Consider the following 22,170-nt stretch of genomic DNA (forward strand, 5'->3'; position numbering starts at 1 on the left):
GCCTCAACCATTGTTATCATATCAAATCTTATTTTTCAGCCACTTGGGGTCTTCAGAAAACTTCCTAAAATTTTAAATGGATAACTGTATTCATATAAAGAAATACTAAAATACATTCTAGTTTCTAGTTCACATTTCTGCTATGGTGAAGAGCACTTGCCTACTAGAGAGATTTACATGAACTGATTTACATGAACATCAACTGATGCTATGTGAAGTGAGTAGAATCAAGAGAACACTGTATACAGCAACAACAAAATTATATGATGATCAATTCTGATGGGCTTTTTTTCAATAATGAGGTGATTCAGGCCAATAGATGTGATGGAAAGAGCCATCTGTATCCAGAAAAAGAATTGTTGGAACTGATTGTGGATCAGAGCATAGTTTTTTTTTTCCCCAACTTTTTTGTTGTTTGCTTGCATTTTTTTTCTCATCTGATTTTTCTTGCTCAGCATGATAAATGTGGAAATACATATAAAAGAATTGCACATGTTTAACATATTGGATTACTTGCTGTCTAAAGGAGAGGGGGGTAAGGGAGGGAGAAAAATTTGAAACACAAGGTTTTGCAAAGGTGAGTGTTGAAAACTATCTTTGCATGAATTTTGAAAATAAAAAGCTATTACTCGATTTTTTTAAAGACAGCCTATTTGTTTCAAACTTCCACAGGATTTTAATTCAGTTTGGATTTTTTTTAAACTAAAGAAGTAATATCTATGATGGGTAATCAAAGCAAAAATGTAGACAGAGGGTGGCAGGGATGTGAGAAATCATTTGTTTTATAATAGTTTGGTTTTTTTAAATCAGGTTTTCAGAATTGGTGAGTAAGCAGACAAAACAATCACCAGGATGGAGGAGGTAGATAGGTATGTATGTTTGGAAAAGTTAGAAAAGAAGAAATGGAAAACACAAAAAGCATACTAAGTGACAGATCAAAAGCCTAGTATTTAATAACTTCTCACAGAGTTGACAATTTAGGTAAATCACTCAATAACCATTTATAAGTATCAACTGTGTGCCAGACAGTAGGACACAAAAATAATAATGAAACAAAGAGATTCTATCTTCAAAAAGCTTATATTATATTGGGTTTTTGTATTCTGTATATGCACATATATAAGTATACACAAAATAAATAATACGAATATCAATACAAGAGGACAGGGTGGTAGTAAAGCACTAAAAATTGGAACAGGATCAAGAATAGCTTCATATATTATATATAATATATAATACAGATTATATAACATTATATAGAATGTAGATTATATAACATAATGGACTGTGGTACTTAAGTATTCTAATTTAGCTCATATTCATATATAAAAAAGAAAGAATCCTTAACTGCTTAAAAGTTAGGTTAGAAAACATCACATAAAAACAGTAGAGGAACATAAGAAAAACATAACACACTCCTTCCTATCCCCCAAATTAAATTGGACCAAAAGAAATCAAAAAATATTTGACAAGAAATATTTAGTTAAATAACTAAAATGTTATTTATCCTTCATAAAAGGAAACTAGAAAATTTGGAAAAAAAATTTGGAGTGGGCAGAAGGATCTTATGATATCTTCTAATTAATATATAGGCAGACACCACTCTATTTCCCTTTTGTCTCTTTTAAAATGCTCTCAAGACTAGCCAGTATCAAAGATATTAAAGAGGAATTAGGATAAAAGAGCTATAAGATGAGAAGGATAGGCAAAACTCAGTGGGGAAATAAAGTTTCGGTTAGAAAACACTTCCTACTACAGAAACTCTTTATCCATCTGAAAGATAGGAAAAAAAATCTTTAGATAGAGAACAAAGTTGGTCATATATGCCAAGGGTATAGCTGCATAAATTAAACATGTGGAATACAAAGGATGACTCTCTGGGTGAAGTGAGGAAAGGGATATGATAAGAATGTAGCAAATATAAAAAGAAAAGAAAACAATGGAAATTTACTCAAAAATGAATAAAATATATGAATACAAAGTAAATGTGGTTACATATACATTATAATTTTAATGTTCATAAGGTTGTAGATTTGGAGCTGAAAGAAATGATCTAGTCCAATCCTCTAATTTTAGAGATGAAGAAACTATTGAGGCCCTGCCCAAAGTCACACTATAAAATATAAGAGACAGGCAATTATGTGATCTTACAGCCTAAAAATGGATCAGCCAAGTCATCACAAATTCATAGGAAGTCCTCATTAATTTAAAAAAAAGAAACTTTCAGTTAACTAAACATATACTTTTTTTGGTCATAAACTTTTTTAAGCTTTCGAAAAAATAACCTGATGACCACATCACCACTGATTTTTCTCTTTCCTACGGTTAAATAAAAAAAAAATAATTTTACTTCCTTTCCTGATCCTCAAGTAGCACTGGGGAACATTTTTGTTGTTCCCATTCCTTTCAAAAAATCAGAAGCAAATCCTTCCCAAATGGACCAGAAATTTCAAAACTCTGAAGAACATGATAGGTAAATTATAACTGTCAGAGGCAATTTAACTCTATCTTTTGAAAAGCTTTAAGTAGACCTTAAAAGTACAATAGTAGTACAATAGTGTATCTGTTAACTCCTATGGATACTATGGTTCAGGGAAGGGAATAGACAAGTCAGAAGAGAAAAAACTTGGTGTGAAATAATTTCTTAAGCCAAAAAGTAATGACAGATTTTCTGATTACCTCAGTGAGCAGAACATTTGACTATGTTATCTTCACTTTTTTTAGGTGTTTTATTTAATGTTTGCAATTCATTATGCCACCTATCCTCAAAATATTCATACACACACAAAGTTTTAGGGAAATTTTTATGAGTGGGTTTTTAATTATAATTCATTTATACTGAGAACCTCTCATTTGATTCCATCAGATTGTGGTCTTTTCTTCTACAAACTGTCCATTTTTAAAGACAAATTTAAAAGATGTCATAGTTCAAGAATTGACACATTTTTAAGAAGACAAATTAAGATTTTAGTTTCAATCCCTGGGCACTGTCCCACTAATGTAGAAAACAGACTCTTTCCTGAAAAATATCTCTATGAAATGCAATGATGTAATCTTATCACTTGAAAAACCAGACTTTTTTTTATCCATTAGTATATTGTTCATATTTGTTCCTTTATTATTCAAAGGGGAATACCATCCAGAAGTGTCTTCCCCAGTAGGGTGATCACAAGAGCTTCCCTTTACTCTCTTCCCCCCCTTCCCCAGGCAACTGGGGTTAAGTGACTTGCCCAGAACTATCACAGCTAGGAAGTGTTCTACCTAGCTGCCCCTTCTTTCTTTTTTTTTTTTTCCCTTTCACTCTCAAGTTCAAAGAAGCTTGAGGTTTCTCTTCTCTCTTCCTTTCCCACAGCAATGGAATGGAGAAAGGTAAGGAAAGAGGGATAAAACTGGATAGTCATTCCTAAGTCCTTCAGTTATGTTTGTTTTGAGGAACAAATAACAAAAAGAAGAAGCTGCAATAATGTGAAGCAAGACAAAATAGAAATTACCCACAAGTGTGGGTAATAGCACCAGAAAGGATAGCAAATCAGTTAACTGACAGTAAGAGAAAATAAACTACCCTAGTCTGAACTGTCCACAGAAGTCTATTCCAATATGAAGCTCCGACCCACCACAGTTCCATACTCTATAACCCTAACCATCCTTTCTCCACAAAGCCCCAGTCTTGCTGGATCCCAAACCGAAGATACCACTATCTATGACAACCCTTGTCATGGCTATCCTGAGGGAAGATCTTTCCCCCTAAAGCTGCTTCTCCTTCTAACATCATTATTTTTATCTAGACATCTCTATTCAAGTGGTAATCCTGTGACTTATTTGATCCTGTCTCCCTCACTTCAGTTTTAATACTGTCTCCTCACCTCATGAGGCAGATAAGCAGTGAAATGGATATAACACTAAGGAATCAAGCAAATCTAGGTTCAAATCCAATCTTGAACATTTACTGAATAACCTTGGGCAAGTCACTTAATCAGTGCTTCAGTTTTCTCAACCATAAAATGGGGATAAATAGCATTTCTCAAGTCTGTCTTGAGGATCCAAGGGATAATGTTTAGGAAGCACTTGGTACAGTGTCTGGTATAGAGTAGGCACTTAATGTTTATTCCTCTATTCCCCATTTCCATCTCCACTGCCACCACCTTAGTCCAGGAAGGCCCTCCTTACCATCCACTTGGATTAACTCATAAGCCTACCCAGTTTTCAAGCTACTGCCATTATCCCTATCTCTAGACACACATACCTTCAATCAGTCCTCCACATACCAAATTGTTTTATAATTATTTTATAATCACAGATGTGGTCATGTCATTCCTAGATTCAAAAATCCTTAGAGGATTCCTATTGACTGCCTACTAAAATTCAGCTGCCTCTCTCTAGCATTCCTCTCATCTTGCCATTCCACAAAACAATATTGTGGTCTACTAGAAGCTGGCCTCTGTTCAAAAATTCAATAAAAGGAAAATTAATAAATTTAGTCCTTCCAAATAGAAGTCTACTCTCTTTTGATGAAATCTTACCTATCCTTTAAAGTTCAATTTTAAGAAATAAAAATAAGGGTTAAAGGTCACATGTTGAAATTATTATTTTTTAAAAGCAATTTCACAGATAATCTTTTTCTGTACTTTGTATATGAAAATATTTTTGTTGCTCCAATTCAAATGCTACCTCCTCCCCAAAGTCTTTCTTGATTTCCCTAATTCATACAGACATTCCCCTCAGATCTCACACAGAATTTTGTTTAGAAATCTCAAATCTTATACAAAGATCATGTAATGTGTATTAAGAGCCAAATATGTTGAAACTTTTCCCCACATCTTAGTATAGAAGTACTTGGCACAGTGCTCTCAACCTGCAATGTGTAGAGCTTGATGTAGATAGGGCACAGCCTCAAAATCCTGCACTCTGCTGATTGCCCTTCTCTGGGTAGACAGCAGTTTACCTTCCAAACTGTGGTACCAAACAAAATGGTCCAGATGTACTCTTACCAGGTAGGTGTGCAAGAGAACTATCACTTCCTTATTCTTGAAGGCTGTGTTTCTTTTAATGCAGTCCAAAAAGACATTTGTTTCTTTTTCTATTAGATCACATTGCTAACTTACATGCTGACTTTATAATCCAAATATTTTTCAGACAAATTACTGTTTAACCATGTCTCATACAACTTGTATTTGTGAATCTGATTTCTGAACCAATATAAGACTGTATTTGATATTTACCTTTACTGATTTTCAAAACTTCACTCTTCTTCTGAACTTTCCTGTTGCTATTGAAAGTACAATCAATCTTTTAGTTGCTTATATTCACAACTTTGGAATCATTTTCAAATTTGTATTCTCTTCCACCCTGTCCTACATATACAATCAGTTGCCAAGTCTTGTCAATTTTACTTCTATAGTTCTGAATCCTCTTCCCTTAATCTCTATTCACATGACTGCCACTTTAAATCAGGTTTCTATCATCTTTGCTGATGTAATCATCACACTTTGATGATGTAATCATCATAGATTACAATTACATCCTCATTAGTGTGTCCTAGCCTCAAATCTCTCCCAATGCCAAACTCTTTCACAGCTGCAGATGTGATTGTGATTTTCCTAAAAGTGTAAGTCAAACTATATAACTCCCTTATTCAATAAACTCAAGCATTTAAAAAACTTCATTTTACCTATAGGATCAAATATAAACCATTTACTATTTAAAGCCTTTCACAACCTCTTTCCAACTTCCCTTTCCAGACTTATTAAATATTAGTATCCTTTACTTTACAGACCAGCCAAATTGCTTTCTTTCTATTCCTTGCACAGTTGTTCTATTTCTAGTCCTTGAGCCTTTACATGGACTATCTCCATCTTGAAATTCACTTTCTCCTCACCTGTAACATTTAGAATGTCTAGTTTTCTCTTACATTAAGCCTTTCTTTAGCTATTCTGGCTTTCCCCATCAAATTATTTCTGATTTATTTTGTAAGCACTTAGATATGTGCTATTAACTTCTCCAATAGAATGTAAATTCCTTGATGGCTGGAACTAGTTCACCTCTGTCTTTGTGTGTTCCTGGCACAGAAGGCTAAATAAATCATTACTGATCGCTGGATTGCATGAGTTCTTAAAGGTCACTGAGAATGGTTCTATGATCATATCTTTAAAGTCTTGGTACATAATAAATCTGGCCTTAAAAGCCATGAACTCATTTAAGGTGATAAGATGTTCCTGAGTCAGTTAATAACAGTTATTAAGTATCTATTATATGAAAAACTATGCTAAGAATTGAGGATACAAATAAAATACTTGTCCTCAAGAAGCTTACAATCTAACAGGGAAAGACAACACACAAAAAGAATATGAAAAAGATGGGAAGATAGCTAGCACTGGGTCATCATGAAGTCCAGAGCAGTACTTCTAGGTGAAAAATTAAGAAATAGGTTCCCTGGGCCCTGTATTCTTTTTAATGAAGGACTGAATAAGAATTGTTTTCTATTCACTCTCTATTCTCTCCAATCTTCCCCTACTCTGCTGGACTTTCTTTGTCTCAGAGTTTGCTCTCCTTTTTCTAGTTTGAAGATGTTTCTCCTTACTGGAAAAACTAAATAGGAATTGAGTAGTTTTGCTTCTTTACCTAAGTATATTTCTATAACATCAATCCAAAAAAATGATCTTGTTCCTGTCATGATCATCTTGCTGTGAATCATTGATATTTTTTTCTATAAGCTCCAGTCATTTCTCTTTAGCCTTTCTATAGATTTTGCTTCTAATTTCAAAACCAAATGACAGTTTGCATGTTCATGTAGTTCATGAACTTATTCTATTTTAGAATTAAAGTGTTTTACCTAAAAACTGAAAAGCCCTACTTTTCAACTAAGTGTTGAAAATGATTAATTTTTAGGTAGGCCATACTGTGCTTTCAGGACAAAGGGAAACTCAAAGAGTTTTTCTAAGGCACTTTGGAAGCAGTGGAGTTGCCATTTTCTGTCCCTGCTTTAAAAAAAAAATGATGCCGAAAATTGCCCGGCAAACCTATTATTAGTGAAATGTTTGCTGAATAAGTTTGAAATCTTAGGAAAAGTTTGGAAACATTAGCATGCTTTGATTACAATCTCATTCTATTGTCAACCAGTGTGGAGGGGATTAAAGATTGAGATTTCAGGCAATTTATGGAGAGGGAGGAGAAGAGATGACAAAACAGTTAAAAGCATTGCATATATGAAGGAGGCCCATAAAAGTGCAAAGAAAAATAGGATGTTTGCTTTAATTATACTTAAGTCAAAACTGAAGCAAGGAAACTGGCATGGCTATTTGTTTATGTTTATATATAATTTATGGCAATAGTGATAAGAAAGTATGCATCAATATATATTTCATCAGTTTTTTAAAAATAACATTTGTTCAGAATAAAATTAATCCATAACAATGATTTGTGTAAAGGCAAAATGACTTCCAACTGCAAAGATATTTATAGTGCTCAAATAACTTTCAATAACTGTTCAAACAGACGTAGATTGCTACTTGTCAGGCAAACTTTATAATTTTTTTTAATAATAATAATAAATTCAGTTTATATATAAATAGAGGATGAATGGCACTGCATAAGCAGATTCTACAAGATTAGCAATACAACTTAAAACTTAATCTAAGCTACCTTTCTCTTTGTCTGTGCATTACCTTCCATAGATCAGAGGCAAATGTTCTAACTGAATTGTGAGGTATTAAAAATACAAACAGAAATCAAGTGCTCTTGAGTCAAACATGATGTACGTAGCAGAAAAAGTATAGGATACACAATCAAAAACCTGTATTCAGATGCTAGTTGTCTGGCATCTAGTCTTTGTCTCAAGAAAACTCTAGAAACTATCTCTAAGGTCCCTATCAGTCCTAATCCAACAATATCTTCTCATTCCCCCTATCCCATTTCCTTTAATATGTATGCATGTGTATATGTGTATGTGTCTGCCTATATATAGTTTGCATATATACATATATACATATATTACTAATAGTCTATACTTATAATATTGGACTTTATTACAACATAGTTTTTATTATTTATATAGATGTTTTCCTCTAGTAGAATATAAACTCCTTGAGGGCTGTTTCATTTTTACCTTTTTTTCCTCCAATATCTAGTATATTGCTTAGAATATAGTAAGCAATTATTAAATGCCAACTGAATTGGACAAAAGAATCACTATGTCTTGGGGATCTGGACTCATTTTAAAAAAACAAATATTAAATTAAATAAAAAATAAATATGAAACTAATTTAGAACATTGTTTAATTTCAATAAAAATATAGTATAGTGTCATAACATGTCAATAAAATGATTTTATATAATCTTGGAATTCTTCAAAACCCACAATGTATTATTATTGAAATAAAAATTATTTTAGAAAGTCTTAAGTTCCAAATCAACAAAGACAAAGTCATTCTTAAATGTTTTGTTACATCTTCTCTTGGGTCTGCCAACTGATACAAACTAACCATCAGCATGGTGGTGAATGCCAGCAACCAAGATATCAGAGAGACTGAGGCTGGTAGATACCCTGAGCTCCCTAGTTCAGAGTTAAAATGGGCTATGCCAATCAGGTATCCACACTGAGCTTGGCATCAGTATAGTGAGTTCCTAGAACAGTGAACCATCATGTTGCTGAAAGAGATCCAAATCAGCCCAGGTAGGAAACAGCAGATCAAAGCTCTCATGCCAATTAGCACTGGAAATGACCTTTAAAAAAAAGTTTTCAATTAACTATTACCTCTCTACCTATTTCAGATAAAGAAATCATATCTCAGTAATAATAAGGCTGTGGGTTTCCTCAAATTTATGATTTACTTGAGATTAATAAACCTATACAAAAAGTTACAATCATCCAAACCAAAGATAAACATATTAAAGTACAAATTCTAAGCATCCCATAAGACATGTTAGTTTCTATTATAAATGAGAAGTGATTTTGGAATAGAAATAATATTCCAAAAATCAAAAGAGGAAGAACTAACTATTTGAAGGATATTCAGAATAACTTATTCTGTGAAGCTAAATATCATTCTATGGAAGGAAAATGGACCTTTAATAAATTGAGAACTTTAAAGAATTTCTGATGAAAAAAAATCAGAGATAAAGGGAAACTAAAAAATGTAAACACCAGAGTCCAACTAAAGATATTTCTTATTTAAAGCAAGGTAATGAATAATTGTTATACTTAGAAATTTTAGGATGAAATCAGTTTGTGAAAAATTACTTATTTTTTTCTTACCTAAGGTAAAGGAATGAATATTAATATATACAATCTAGTACTTGATAGTTTTAACTCCTGCTTCTAATACCTCTACTGAAGAATTTCTAAAATAGTAACTCCTTTGTGGGATTCATAACATACTCCAAATGTATACTAATTTTCTGCTGCTTCTATTAAACAAAACTGATTTTCTTCAGTGTTAGAGCAACTGCATTAAGAATATATTCACACTAATTTTATTCTGAAAAAAAAGTTATTGTTAGAGTACAGTATATGGTGTACCTTCATGCCCCAAATCCTATACTGAGTTCAACTCAACTACAACCATAAATATTTCAGGCATTCATCAATGCCTGAATATTAAACTCCCTCCCTCTCTTGTTTTTCCAGCCTCAAGGTTCCCCTCCAGCCAATTTGTTCTCCACATAGCTGTCAAATCAATAAAGTACAGATCTAACTAGGTTGCTTTTCTACTCAATAAACTCCAGTGGCTCCCTATTACACTAGGCTCAAATACAAACTGTTTTGTTTGCTTTTTAAAGCCCTTTTATTTCCTTTTCCAAGTCTATTGGACATCACTCTCTTTTATATACCCGCTTCTCTAACCAAACTGCCCTTCTTACTCTTCCTCAGATATATGCTATTTCTCATCTGTCTAGATATGCCTAGAATGCATTAATTCTCCGACTCTGCCTCTTAGAATCCCTACTTTCTTTCAAAACTCAATTTAAAGATCACCACCTACATGAAACCTTTCCTGATTTACATAACTGTCAGTTAATTCCTCCAAAGTTCCCTCCCCATCCAAAAAATTACCCAATATTATACACACACACACACACACACACACACACACACATATATACACACATGTGTGTGTGTATACATGTAAAATGTAAGCTTCTTAAGGACAAGGATTATTTTTTATCTCTGTGCTGAGCATAATACTTGATACATAATAGGTCCTTAATAAATGCTAAATTAATTGATATGAATGACAGAAGTTTGGCAAAATGGATAAAATGCTGGACTTAGATTCAGTAAGACTGGTTTCAAATGTCTATCCATGACATTAACTATGTCCTGGGCAAGACATTTAATCTTAAAATGTCTCGGGCAAGTTCTATAGGTTTTATTTATTAAAATGCTAAATTGGTGGAGATCTGCTGCACTTCAGGAAGTTCCACACACACAAAATCACTGATTCTCTATACATAACCACTCCCTCAGAGCCCACCTCAGAAATGACTGAAGACACTCTGTATGTACCTAAAAGGTAGGGTGGAATAGTGAATAGAATACCTGCAAACTGGCCTCAAAACTCAAAAGTTCCATTTGCTACTTTAATCATTTGCTAGCTTTAATCACTGAATGGCTGCAGCCTCAGTCACAGAGAGACCTATTGAAAACCTTAGCTTAGAAAGGCCAAAGTCTTCCACTGCAACTGGGGCCTTGGTTTAGGACCAAGAATATATACATAAGGACAAGAACACTGTAAGCTAAAAAACTAAAACAAGTTAAATCCTGAGTAAAAATATTAATGATGTTTTCTGAGAATAGATAATGCACAATGAAACAATATCTCCTTCCTCATAGAAGAGATGGGAGAATCTACTGGAACAGAGTATTATATACACTATGTAATGTTCTCATATGAGTTTTTTCTTAATTGTCTGCATTACTACAAGGGAGTAGAAGATCCTCCCCACAAATGACTATAAAGAAAAAAGTCACTAAAAAATCATTTTGCAAAATGAGTTTAGATAAAGAAACTTAAGTTTAGAGGGGTTAAGTCATCTGCCCAAAGATACTTTGCTAATAAAAGGCTGGGTCAATACTAGAACCTAAGTCTTCTGATACTTCTAAAGCTTTTCATAAGGGGGGAAAAATGTGAAAGAAACATTAGGCTTGCTAGAACTCCTAAGAACATCGATAGAAAAATATCTGTAAAGATATTTTTGTAAAGAAAAAAAAAAAGGCCGGGAGGGGAGGGTGGAGGGAAGGAAAGCTGAACAGTTTGAATACTACTATTAAGACTAAATTTATAGACTTTCCTTAAAAGTATAATCAACCAAGACCATACCTAAGCTGAGAAGAAGCTGGACTTCTAAATGTTTTGCACAGTGCTCAAAATATACATATGTTTATGGGTGATTAGTTCAAGTAACTAAAGAAGAGTGCTAGTTAAAGTTACTGTAAGTAGAATAATAATGTTTTCTATGCCTCTAAATCTCAGTCAGTAATTGGGAGAATGTATGTCAGTAAGTGAAAGAGGAACCTAATGACAAGAACAAATATATCATCTTTAATGAAAGAATAATTAAATGTCTATACCCTATTCATGATGAGCTAGTATATAAAAAGACATCATTGTTATAATTAGAATACTATGAAGTTTGATGTCAGCTAAATAATTTAATAAAAGTACCGCCTGAAATCTATCTGAAAGCATTCCAAAAAGGCATGTTACACCACAGTAGGAAGCTTTAATTGAATGAGTCATACAGAAATGGAAGGAGAAAAATGCTATTAGGTCATATCCAAAGGTCTAAGTATTACGCAAAAAGTGCTCAAACTTGCTTCAATGACAATTTCAAATCCCAAGAGCCTTTTAGTGAACAAAGAAAGTGGGGGAAAAAAGATGGAAAAGATCTACTCAGGCATCTTTTCTATATCTTGAAGGTCATTGCAGGGTTATTCTCATCACTGTACTTTCTGGGTGTTTTGTCCACTTTTGTTTTGAGTATCCTAGGTAACAGTGCTTCAGTCATTTCCCGTAAAGACTGTGAATGTAACAATCTGGCATTTCTCACTGTCATCAAGTTTTCCTGACCTTCAGTTTTAGTAGTCTATTTCTCTAAGGGAAGTAGTGGGGCTTGGGTATTTGTGTGTGTGGGGGGGGAATTGAGGGGAGCTAGTAATCATTGGCTGGGGTATTTGAGGTTGAGTTTCCATCCTTGCTCAGCTAATTTCACCCTTGATCTTGGGAAGACACAATCCTTACCATGTCTCTTCAATGTTTAAAGGGGATAACCAACATGATAATTTTGAAGAAAGATCAAGTGTTACTTATGCCTTGCTTTAAAACTTGTTTTTAACAATTGATTCTTCTATCCTGACTTCATTTATAAAATGGGACCAATATTTGCATTATCTACTTCACACACTTATTGTAAAGCACCTTGGATCTAAAGACTGAGAATTTGTTTGGATTGTGGTTTTGAGTATGTGTGATATTGAGTAAATTACTTCCTACTCTTTGTTTCCTTAGAAAATCAGAAGGCTAGATTCGATAATTTCTCAAATCCTTTACATATCTGAATTTTATGATCTCAAAATATTATAGAAATGTGAATGATTTCTTTTGCCATTATAAACAAATCTTTCCTTGTTTCTACCTTTTGCAAATAGTAATTGGAAAATCACACATCTCTTAATGAAACATAGCACTAAGCATTCAGAATCATAAAATAACAATGGTAGAGCTTAAAAGAAACCTTAATGATTTACTCCAACTTCCTTGTTATATCTGAAACTATGGCCCAGGATCATGAAGTGATTTTTCTCAAGGTCACATCTCTAAGACGAGCACTCACGGCTCTTGATTTCTCAGTCTTTCTACAAGATAACAAGCAGTCTCTCCTAAATGCCTTAAATAATTCATTTCAATTCTCTCTCCAAATCAGCTCCTCCAGACATTTAAATTGTGTGCTAAAAATTTCTTCCTTATCTGCTCAATAATAATGTATCCTATAATGAAGAGAATATTCACAAGGGCATTTTTTAGGATTATTATACTCTGAATACTACATCAACTTACACAGGCTTTTAATAAAGACTACTAAAAAAGGCAATTGGGACAGGGGATGATGGCCTGTGCCCTGTGACCCCTGCTGCGAAGGAAGCTGAAGTTAATAAATCCCTTCAAATTGGGAATCTTGACATGCATCTATGCTAAAAAGTTGATTGGGTATCCAAGCTAAACCTGGCACTAATCCAGTGAAAACCCAGGACAAGGAGCCTAGGTCAGAAACAAAGCTTCTATGCTACTCAGCATTGGGACAGGGGCTGTAAGAGATCTGCACTTTACAGTTTGAGAAAGACAGAGAAATAATCTGGAAAGAAAAGAGAAAGAATATAGGGAAGAGGTAACTGAGCAACACCTAGATCAAACTTAAGCAAATATATTAGAAACTTCTTCTGAAACTACATTCCTAAGATCAAAACAGACAGACAAATAATTAATATGTGGTAAGGGAAGATAGGATTCTCAATCTCCTGCCATCTGAATGAAAAGTAGGAAAAGTCATTTACTTAATTTTCCCCTTGAAGGTAAGTCATTACTGCAATAAGGAGTATGATTGACTTTTGTATCATATCCTAATAACTGAAGTCTTGTATGTGATCTCAAGGGATCAATTTCTATTTCTTTTTCTTCACACATACTAAAACCACTGTTCTGGGCTACACAAGACAATTCTCTTTTCACCTCCCATTTATGTAAGAAATTCATTGCTGCTTGGTGGCTGCCTTTTCCCTGGGAAGCTTTATCTATTGGTACTGTGAAATACTTAGGGATACCTTGGAAGGAAAGGTGTTTGTACAAAACACCAGAAATTATTTCTCTGCCAAGCCAGGGTGAAGTAATTTCAGTAGTGCCCTCAGCATACTTCCAGCTCCTCCTGTTTAGCAAGACTGAACACCTCTCTAGTTACCCACAGTTTAAAAAACTGTTTCAGGAGAAAGACATAGTAGAACGTTTTGTAGATTAAATTAGCCATTTAATATTAATTGAGTACTTTCACCTTTTTAAAAAGTGATCAAATCATTGAACATCATTAGAGAGAACAATTATCACATAAACTTTTGCTTGATGTACCCTCTTATTTCTAGTGCTACAAAACTTATTTCCAATAAGTATTCATTTCTAATGCTACAAAACATGAGACTGAATAAGACCACTGACTTGCCACCACTTTCTTGTAAATTTTCTTTATAGTCTATTATCCTTTGTCACAAAATTTTATTTTTCCTGTCTCCCAACCACTATTTAAATATATATTTTTTCTTTCCACACAGCAAGGACACTATTCTAATATCATATCCCCCCAAAAGAAAGAAAATCCAAGTACCTTTTAAATTTTTCTAAAAAGCTGAAAAGAAATCCTTGTACTCTATCCTATAAATCAATAAATAGGGGATGGCTAGCTTTTAGTAATGGTCATAAAGTTTAAAGAAGGAAGATATCTCAGAAATTATTCCATCCAATTTTCTTTTTAACAGAAAGGGAATATGAGCTCCAAGAGGTTAAGGGGCTTAAATGTCTTACCTAAGAAAGTACAGCTGACAAAATTTTTCCACATGGAGACATTGTTCCATATTCCTCCATAATATATATACATATATGCATGTATACATACATACAAATACATGTATATACAAATAAACACATATGAAGTCACCTGAATAAATTTCTAATTTTATTTGTTAAAAAAAGTCATTGAGCCATTAGAGAAAAGGAGCTAAAATATATTTTTAAATCCATCAAGTGTAGATTAATGTAATTCAATTCAACAAATATTTTAAGTACTATATGCAAAGCATTATTGTAGGAATGGAGGAAAAAATAAATACAAACAATAACTAAAAACTTCTAAAGACATTATTATCTAAGAATGTACATTTGAGAAATACATGCTACAGAAATATTCTGGTTAAATTTCTTTTAATTTCCTTAAAGGCAAAAATGGGGTCCATTTGAAGCCCATATTATTTAAAATAAAGCATTTGTTTAGGCAGCCTACAAGATTCTTTCTTATACAATAAGAAACTAAATACCTATTGTGGTATAACCAAATTGAATTAAAGTGAAAATAAGTGATAAATTTGTTTAATACAAAATTAATAAAAGGATCATTCAACTCCAATGACTAAACACATAATTCTAAATAAAGCCACTAAAATTCAAATTTTTCATATGAAAAAATTCTATCAATATTGTTGAGAAATTGGTACCAGCATTGTTTTTAGACAGAAAAGAAGAAAAAAGAGGGGGACAGAGGCCTTGACTGAAACAGTATAAAATAATTTATTTTAACAATAATAATAGTAATTATTATTATTTTAAGTACTAGGGTAGTGCTAATGCACAATGGTGTTTTTCCAATAGAATTTCACATATCAATGTATTATTGGAAAAGTATCAAGTACAGATTTGAAGATATAATATAAAAATGATGGAGAAGCTAAATAAAAAATATTCAAATTCCAATTTTTAGAACACAATATAAAAATATAGTACATTGCTCATAATCAATACCGGGCCAATGAATGTTAAATCCTAAATTACAATTAGTTTTCTTTCCAGACTTGTATTGATATCAACCCTAAAAAATAAACACAAAGCCAAATCTGATTCTCCAACCTCCCCTCCACTCCCATGATACTTGATCTTTGAGTTAATTCATGAAACAATGGCAATATTTCATAGTGGACAATATCTTTGCCCTACCAAAACTAAACAACTCACATGGGGAAAATCTTAACAAATTCTCATCACACTTGAAGAACTTGCTACAATGTTACTAATCATTTTTTCTTCCATGTACTGAAAAAGTAGACTCAGATAAGTGTGCAGGTCAAAGTGAAGCTGATGACTTTGTACAGCCCACCCTCACTTAAATCCAATTCATTTGCATGTTATGGCCCTATTTCCCTGATGTCATGGTCTTCTTCAAGAAGGAAGGACAAACAACTGCAGTGACTCAAATGTTTCCAAGAGTTTCCTTTACCAATTATTAATAAGCCATGTAAATATAAAGCAATCAACTATATGAAAAAATAATTGCACCCCCTTCTCTTTAGTTGTTAACACACATATCATTTCCAGATCTTATTGATTCACTTTTTCAGGTAATTACCTTTTACTTCTAATCATCCAAGAACCAAAGAACACATGTGTACATGCATTTGTATAGATATATTTTACTCAAACAGCTGTTGCATAATGACTGCAAGCAGTGCTAATTACTGGTACTTCAAATTTCTGCTGTACAAGATCCTTCTCTTGCCACAAATTCATGGTAAAGTAGTCAATTCTAAATGTTCTCACTGCTTACCAAAATGCACAGACAGTGAGGCTAACTTTGCCCTCCTGCTTTTTTGATTGAAGCAGCTAAGTTGATGGGTTTTTTTTTTTTTCTCCTGCCACTGACTTTGCTTTCAGGCTATAAATATCTGAAAAATGCTGTCCATTTGATGCTCTTGGATTCTGCATCCATATTTAGCTATTTGTGGTATGCTTCAGTTTAAGCTACTTTACTACCCACGAGTTCAGTCAGGTTGAAATCCAAATGATCAAGGGACAGATGGACCAGGATCACTGCTCACATCAACCAAATGAATAACAATCTATGGTTTAAGAAAGAGTAACACTAAGTTTTTTTTTTCTCATCTGTGTCTCAAAAATGTTCATTTGTTTTCTTAAAAACAGATCATTTTTTTAAAATCCCTGAGCATATGTACCAAAAAAAAAAAAAATGTAATCCAAACTCTGGCAGTACATAAAACCAAAACAAATTTACTTTAAACAAATCACCAAACTTGTCAATAATAATCAGAAAACAGAACACTCTCTTTACATACCAAGAAGCTAAAAGATTCTGCTTTGTAATTTGTCATGATATTCTCTCTTAAAGAGAAGGCATATTCATTTTTATTCTCTGATCAGTCTATAAACAATATGTATATGTTTCATTAATAAACTGATATAAATAAAAGAACTATGTTCCAGAGGATGTGAATCACATTAACAAGAGGCATTTGGTACAGTTCCTTAATGTATACCCAGGTTGTATTTGTCAAGAGGTCTAGATTTTGACTGGACTTGCATTCTGGCTTTGCCACTTCTACCAGTGTGACCTCAGTTACAAAAATCAGACTTTACTTAGGTCCGTTCCAGAGTCAGTAATAACTGAAAATACTATGAAGGTGACCCTATCTTTAAAATCCACAGAAATATTTTAAACTGGGACTTAAAAAAGCATTGCCAGATTCCCCTCTCTCTGCTTTCTTGACCTCCCCCAAAATTTATCTTAAGCTATCATTTCCACAAAATGTTCCCTCATTATTCTAGCCAGAAATTTCTCTCCCAACTCTGAATTTTCTTATTACCTTGACTGTATTTATTTTATACATTTAAACTTATTCTATTTTGTATCATTAAATTAAACAAGCATTTATTAAAAACCTACCATCATAGTTAATTTGAAAATATTCTTTCTCCCTCCTATTAGTCCAATAGTTAGGCCAGTAGGACAAGAATGTAAACTTGACTTACTTATCTTTTTACTTTCCCCTATGCTAACCAAAAAGGATCTCATATTAGAGATGCTTTAAAAAGTTTTTCAAATGAATGAATGATTTTATAGCCAGTTCTAGGCTTTGCTCTTTTAAAATTCAATTTACTAATGTACAGATGAAATTCCTGCCTCAGAACTTCAGATAATACTAAAATACTGAATAGATTACAGCCAGTCCAAAAGTCAAGCCTGGTTGTGTACAAGGCTAAATTAAAAGTAGAAAAAAACATAATAAGTTAATTTTAGGGTTAGCCAAAACCTCAGAGATCATCATCCAGTTCAACCACCTGACTTTGATGAAGAAACTACAGCACAGCTAAATGAAGAGACCTACCCAGGTTGATAAAGACAGAGTGAATGCCCCGAGTCAAGGCCTGAACCCAAATTTCTTCTGACTCCAAGATCAAACTGTTCTCGACCTATAATACTTGCCCAGAATCTCAAGGTTTAGTGACAAAGCTAGGACTAGATAGAGCTGAAGTGTCCTGTATGAAAGTTCTTGCATTCTGGAATTATTCTTGATCCCTAAATTTCTTGAAGTCTTATTTGTAAAGATTAAAGTATGATTTACATTTACAGAAAAATCTCTTTGATCTCATTAAAAGGAAAAGACACATAGATGTTCCAACCAAACAAAGATTGAAGGTTCAAAAACAAACAAACAAACAAAAACACTGAATCACTTATTAAGAATTTATTATAAGCCAGGAATTTAGGATACAAAGACAACAACAAAACAGAGTAACTGGCCTCCAGATTGCGGAAGTAGCTTTATTTTCTACTCTATTAGCTAAATTAAAAGTTTCTCAAAGGGCAAGAAAACAGGCACATAAGCACTATTTGGAGAAATATACCAATTAAGTACACCTTACCTACCTAGAAATCTAGGTACCCAGAAACATACCTAGAAACACATAAATACCATAAGATAGTGTTCAAAAAACCCTCAAAGGCACTAATTACTGAAGGTCTCACACTATCTGACAAAAACTGATGGAAAAACTGAAAAGCTATCTGACAAAAAACAGGTACAGATCAATCTTTCATACAATGTGCCAAAATAAGCTCCAGTTGGATATATGACTTAAACAGAGGAACAAGGAAGAAATTATTTTTCTTATCTATGGATAAGGAAGTGTTTGTGATCAAGCCATGGGTAAAAAATATAGACACCATCATAAACTCAAATATAGCTTGTAGAACCTTCAGATTAAACTACAAAAAGCAAAGCTTTAACAAAAGTAAAGAAAGGTCTAGAATGACATATTTGGTAGTAAAGAATATAGTAGGACTAGAAAATGCACAAAACTAATTCCATTAGTTTGTGATGTAAGAATAAATCATAATGGATTGAGATATCTATGACTTATAAACATGAATGAAGCAAATAATATTTTAAAAATATTTTAATGTACAAAAATTATAACCTTGGAAATTTTTTTCTGCGAAGTTTTTTTTTTTTTTTTTGAACAAACATTTGTTTAAGCAGCTCTGGAGATAGAACTTTCTCTACCAATACAGATGACACTTTCTCAAGAATTTAAGAATCTTAGAGTTGCCTGGGGCATTGGAAGATTAAGTGATTAATCCAGAGTTTCACAGCCAGGAAAAGTAAAAGGAGAAATCTGAATGCAGGTCTTGTAAACTAAACAGAGGCTAGCTCTGTATCTACTAAACACCCAAAATAATTCTCTTGGAAGCGTTGGCAACCTTGGGAATATGTTAAGGAAACATGCAGATTTATTTCAGATGTTCCATTCCAGAAAATGTTATCACTAGGTCTTGAAAATCAGCCAGAATTGTGATTCTCTCTCTGCCCCTAAAGTAAATTTTGTTAACGCACCATACAGGGATAGCTAGATGAGGTACAGAGCTGAGAAATATCACTAATCATCTAATTGTCACTTATACTCAGATTCTCATCAATCCCAGCAAGAAATGAAGACCTGAGTAGTATTAGCAACAGGACAATTCAGGCAGTAGAATTTCTCATTTCATTTATTTCTAACTCAGATTGGGACCTTAAGTAACTCTTCCTACTGTGTACTTCAATTGTTTCAGTGGGAGAATATAACATTAAGTAAAATATGTAAATCACTGCTACCAAGTGATACAGATATAGATGTTGAAGATTCATTTAAATATCTACATGAATATAGAAAGTCTTGGAACCAAATGAATTAGCCAGTAAAGTTCAGTTACTCTTAAGAGAGTTAGGCTATACCCTGCAGGGAGGGATAAAGGAAAAGGCATTCTATACTTATTTTTGATTATCACAAAAGGCTTAAATACTCAGGACTATAGGATAACATCGCTTAATATCTTTAATCTCATGAGTATTTTAAATTGACGCTTTATACTTGGATACCTTATTTATGCCTTTTGTGCCAAAGAGAATTAAGTGATTAACATCTAGTCATTTCAATATTCTGGAAGACTACAGTACATTTTAAAAGCAACTCTTCCTGACTGCCAGTCTATAAATCCTTGGGCTATGGATTTTAAAAACCAGTATAGCTTTAATGATGCATTAGATTCTTTACAAAAACTCGACTTTTAATTAGAAAGGGTGACTAATAATTCAGGAGGAATGCAAAAAAGACAAGTTTAATCTCTTCATCGAATCGTTATAGAAATGATTATCCAGCTACTGTGCAATGAGAATCCTACACAACGGCTCAGTCTGAAATCTAATCCTCGCTGTCCGGCACATCCACACAGTTCGGGTGGAACGGTTGGTTGGCTGGGGAGAATGAGACTAGAGGCGGGGTTAAAGGTGGCAGTACCAGGCAGTTTCTATGCAAACAGAACCAAATCTGCTTAATTTCTTGTCCCTCTTCTTAACTCTCATTCTTTACTAAAATTTCTCCCTCGTTTTGTGGCAGCCAACTAAATGCCTCAGCAAATGAGTTATTTAGTGGGATGGTATGGGAAAAAAAAAAAAAAATTGAGTCCAGGTTTCCTCTTCAAGTTCAGCACTCCAGCCCTTTAGCTCTGTGGTCGAGTCGGGTCTATGAAAGAGACCGTTGAATGGAGTAGGAAGAGCATGGATATCCTCCAAGCATTCTCGCAGTGGATGCTTTTCCCACCACGCCCCCTAATATGGGGGTTGACAACCCCCTAAAGATGTTAGCACATCCAAGCCTCAAAAGTGTTTGGAAGAACTTCTCCCCATTATACTTCAGGATCTGAATGGGACAGACGAGGGGGTTAGAAATCTGACTCACAGATCCTTATCCAAGGGTCCGAGAAACTGAACTCTCGGGGCGGGAAGTGGGGGGGGGGAAGGGAGAGGGAGGAAGAGATGACCCCGGAGGGGTACGGGATGGGGATGAGAAGGAGAAGAAGAGGAGGAGGAGGAGGAAGAAGAGGAGAAAAGGCAGTCAAGTGCACTCGGCCGGAGCTCTTACCATACACCCGGACCCAGCTCTGCTGCTGGCACACGGACTCCAGCAGGATCCGATCCAGCATGCCCCCAGCCACGGCGCTGCTCAGGGGGACGCCCGAATCCAACTCGTCGGGGGGCAGGGGCGAGTCCGAGTCCAACCCGGAGTACATGTCCGGCCAGGACAGCGCGTCGGCGGCCCCCGCAGACGACGGGGAGAGCTCCATGGTGTGCCGGCGGCCAGAGATGGGGCGCCTGCACTCACCTGCGGCCGGCACGCGCCCCCCGCCGGGCGGCCGGGGCTCAGGTGCGCCGCGGGGGGCGGGAGTCTGTGGTCCGGAGGCGCTGGGGCAGGGGGCGCCGGCTCCGGCTCGGCCCCTCCGCAGAACGGGCTCTGGCCGCCGCTGCCTCGCGGGGCTCGGGCTCCCTCCTCCCCGAGGCCGAGGGCCCCCGAGGCCCCAGCTCCCTCACGCTCACTCCTTAGCTCGATCTCCCGGCCGCCTCCTCCCAGCCCGGGCCGGCTCTCAGGCCGGGGCGCCTCCTCCGGGCTCAGCAGAGGATTCTCCGGGCTCGGCAGCGGCGGGCGGCATCCCAGGGTGATAGACCCGAGCAATGGAGGGCCGAGCGCCCGGCCTCCTGGGCAGGCTGGGAGAGCCGAGAGAGGGAGGGAGGGAGGGAGGGAGAAAGGGAGGGAAGCAGGCTAGGGAGAGGCGGGGAGGGGCGGCCGCCCGGAGGCAGGAAGGCAGGAGCAATCGGAGGCGGAGTGGTTCACCTGCGTTCCCCGCCCATTTTCCAGCCTCCCTCTCCTTTCCCCCGCCCTCCCTTTCCTTTCCCGGAGCTGCTTCTGCAGCCTGTGATTCTGGGGGTAGGGAGGGAAGCGAGGCTGGAGGGCTGGGCTGCGAAGCAAGAGGCGTGCTGCGCTTTGGGGAATAAAAAGGAGCTGTCCTCTCTTTCCATCGCCCTCCTTTAGAAACAAACAAACAAAAAAACCCCGAACTCCTTCCTCCTTGAAGGGAGGGACTATGGATAAAGCAGCTTTATTACCCACGCACAAGGGGAGTTGGCAGCTGGTTTAGGGCTATGAGATATGAGCAAGGTCTACTATCTTGACCCTGTCTTTACAGAGGCAGGGCTTGTCATCGGGTTTGAATAGCATGATTCAGAAGCGCAGTGTGGATGGATGGTCCGGCTGG

At 35.5% G+C, this 22,170-nt stretch overlaps 1 protein-coding gene across 4 annotated transcripts in view; it reads right to left on the reverse strand.

Annotated features, from left to right (window-relative positions):
* RASAL2 (RAS protein activator like 2) overlaps positions 1-21,286 on the reverse strand; it is a 328,025-nt gene extending 306,739 nt beyond the window's left edge. For all 4 annotated transcript variants that reach the window (XM_051998886.1, XM_051998885.1, XM_051998888.1 and 1 more), the window contains exon 1: positions 21,003-21,286. In XM_051998886.1, the coding sequence (XP_051854846.1) occupies positions 21,003-21,204 (202 nt within the window). In that variant the 5' untranslated portion in view covers positions 21,205-21,286. The remainder of the gene's footprint in view (positions 1-21,002) is intronic.
* Positions 21,287-22,170: the final 884 nt, after the last annotated feature.

Source organism: Antechinus flavipes, chromosome 4 (assembly GCF_016432865.1).
Source record: "Antechinus flavipes isolate AdamAnt ecotype Samford, QLD, Australia chromosome 4, AdamAnt_v2, whole genome shotgun sequence".
In the NCBI taxonomy this organism is placed as follows: Eukaryota; Metazoa; Chordata; class Mammalia; order Dasyuromorphia; family Dasyuridae; genus Antechinus; species Antechinus flavipes.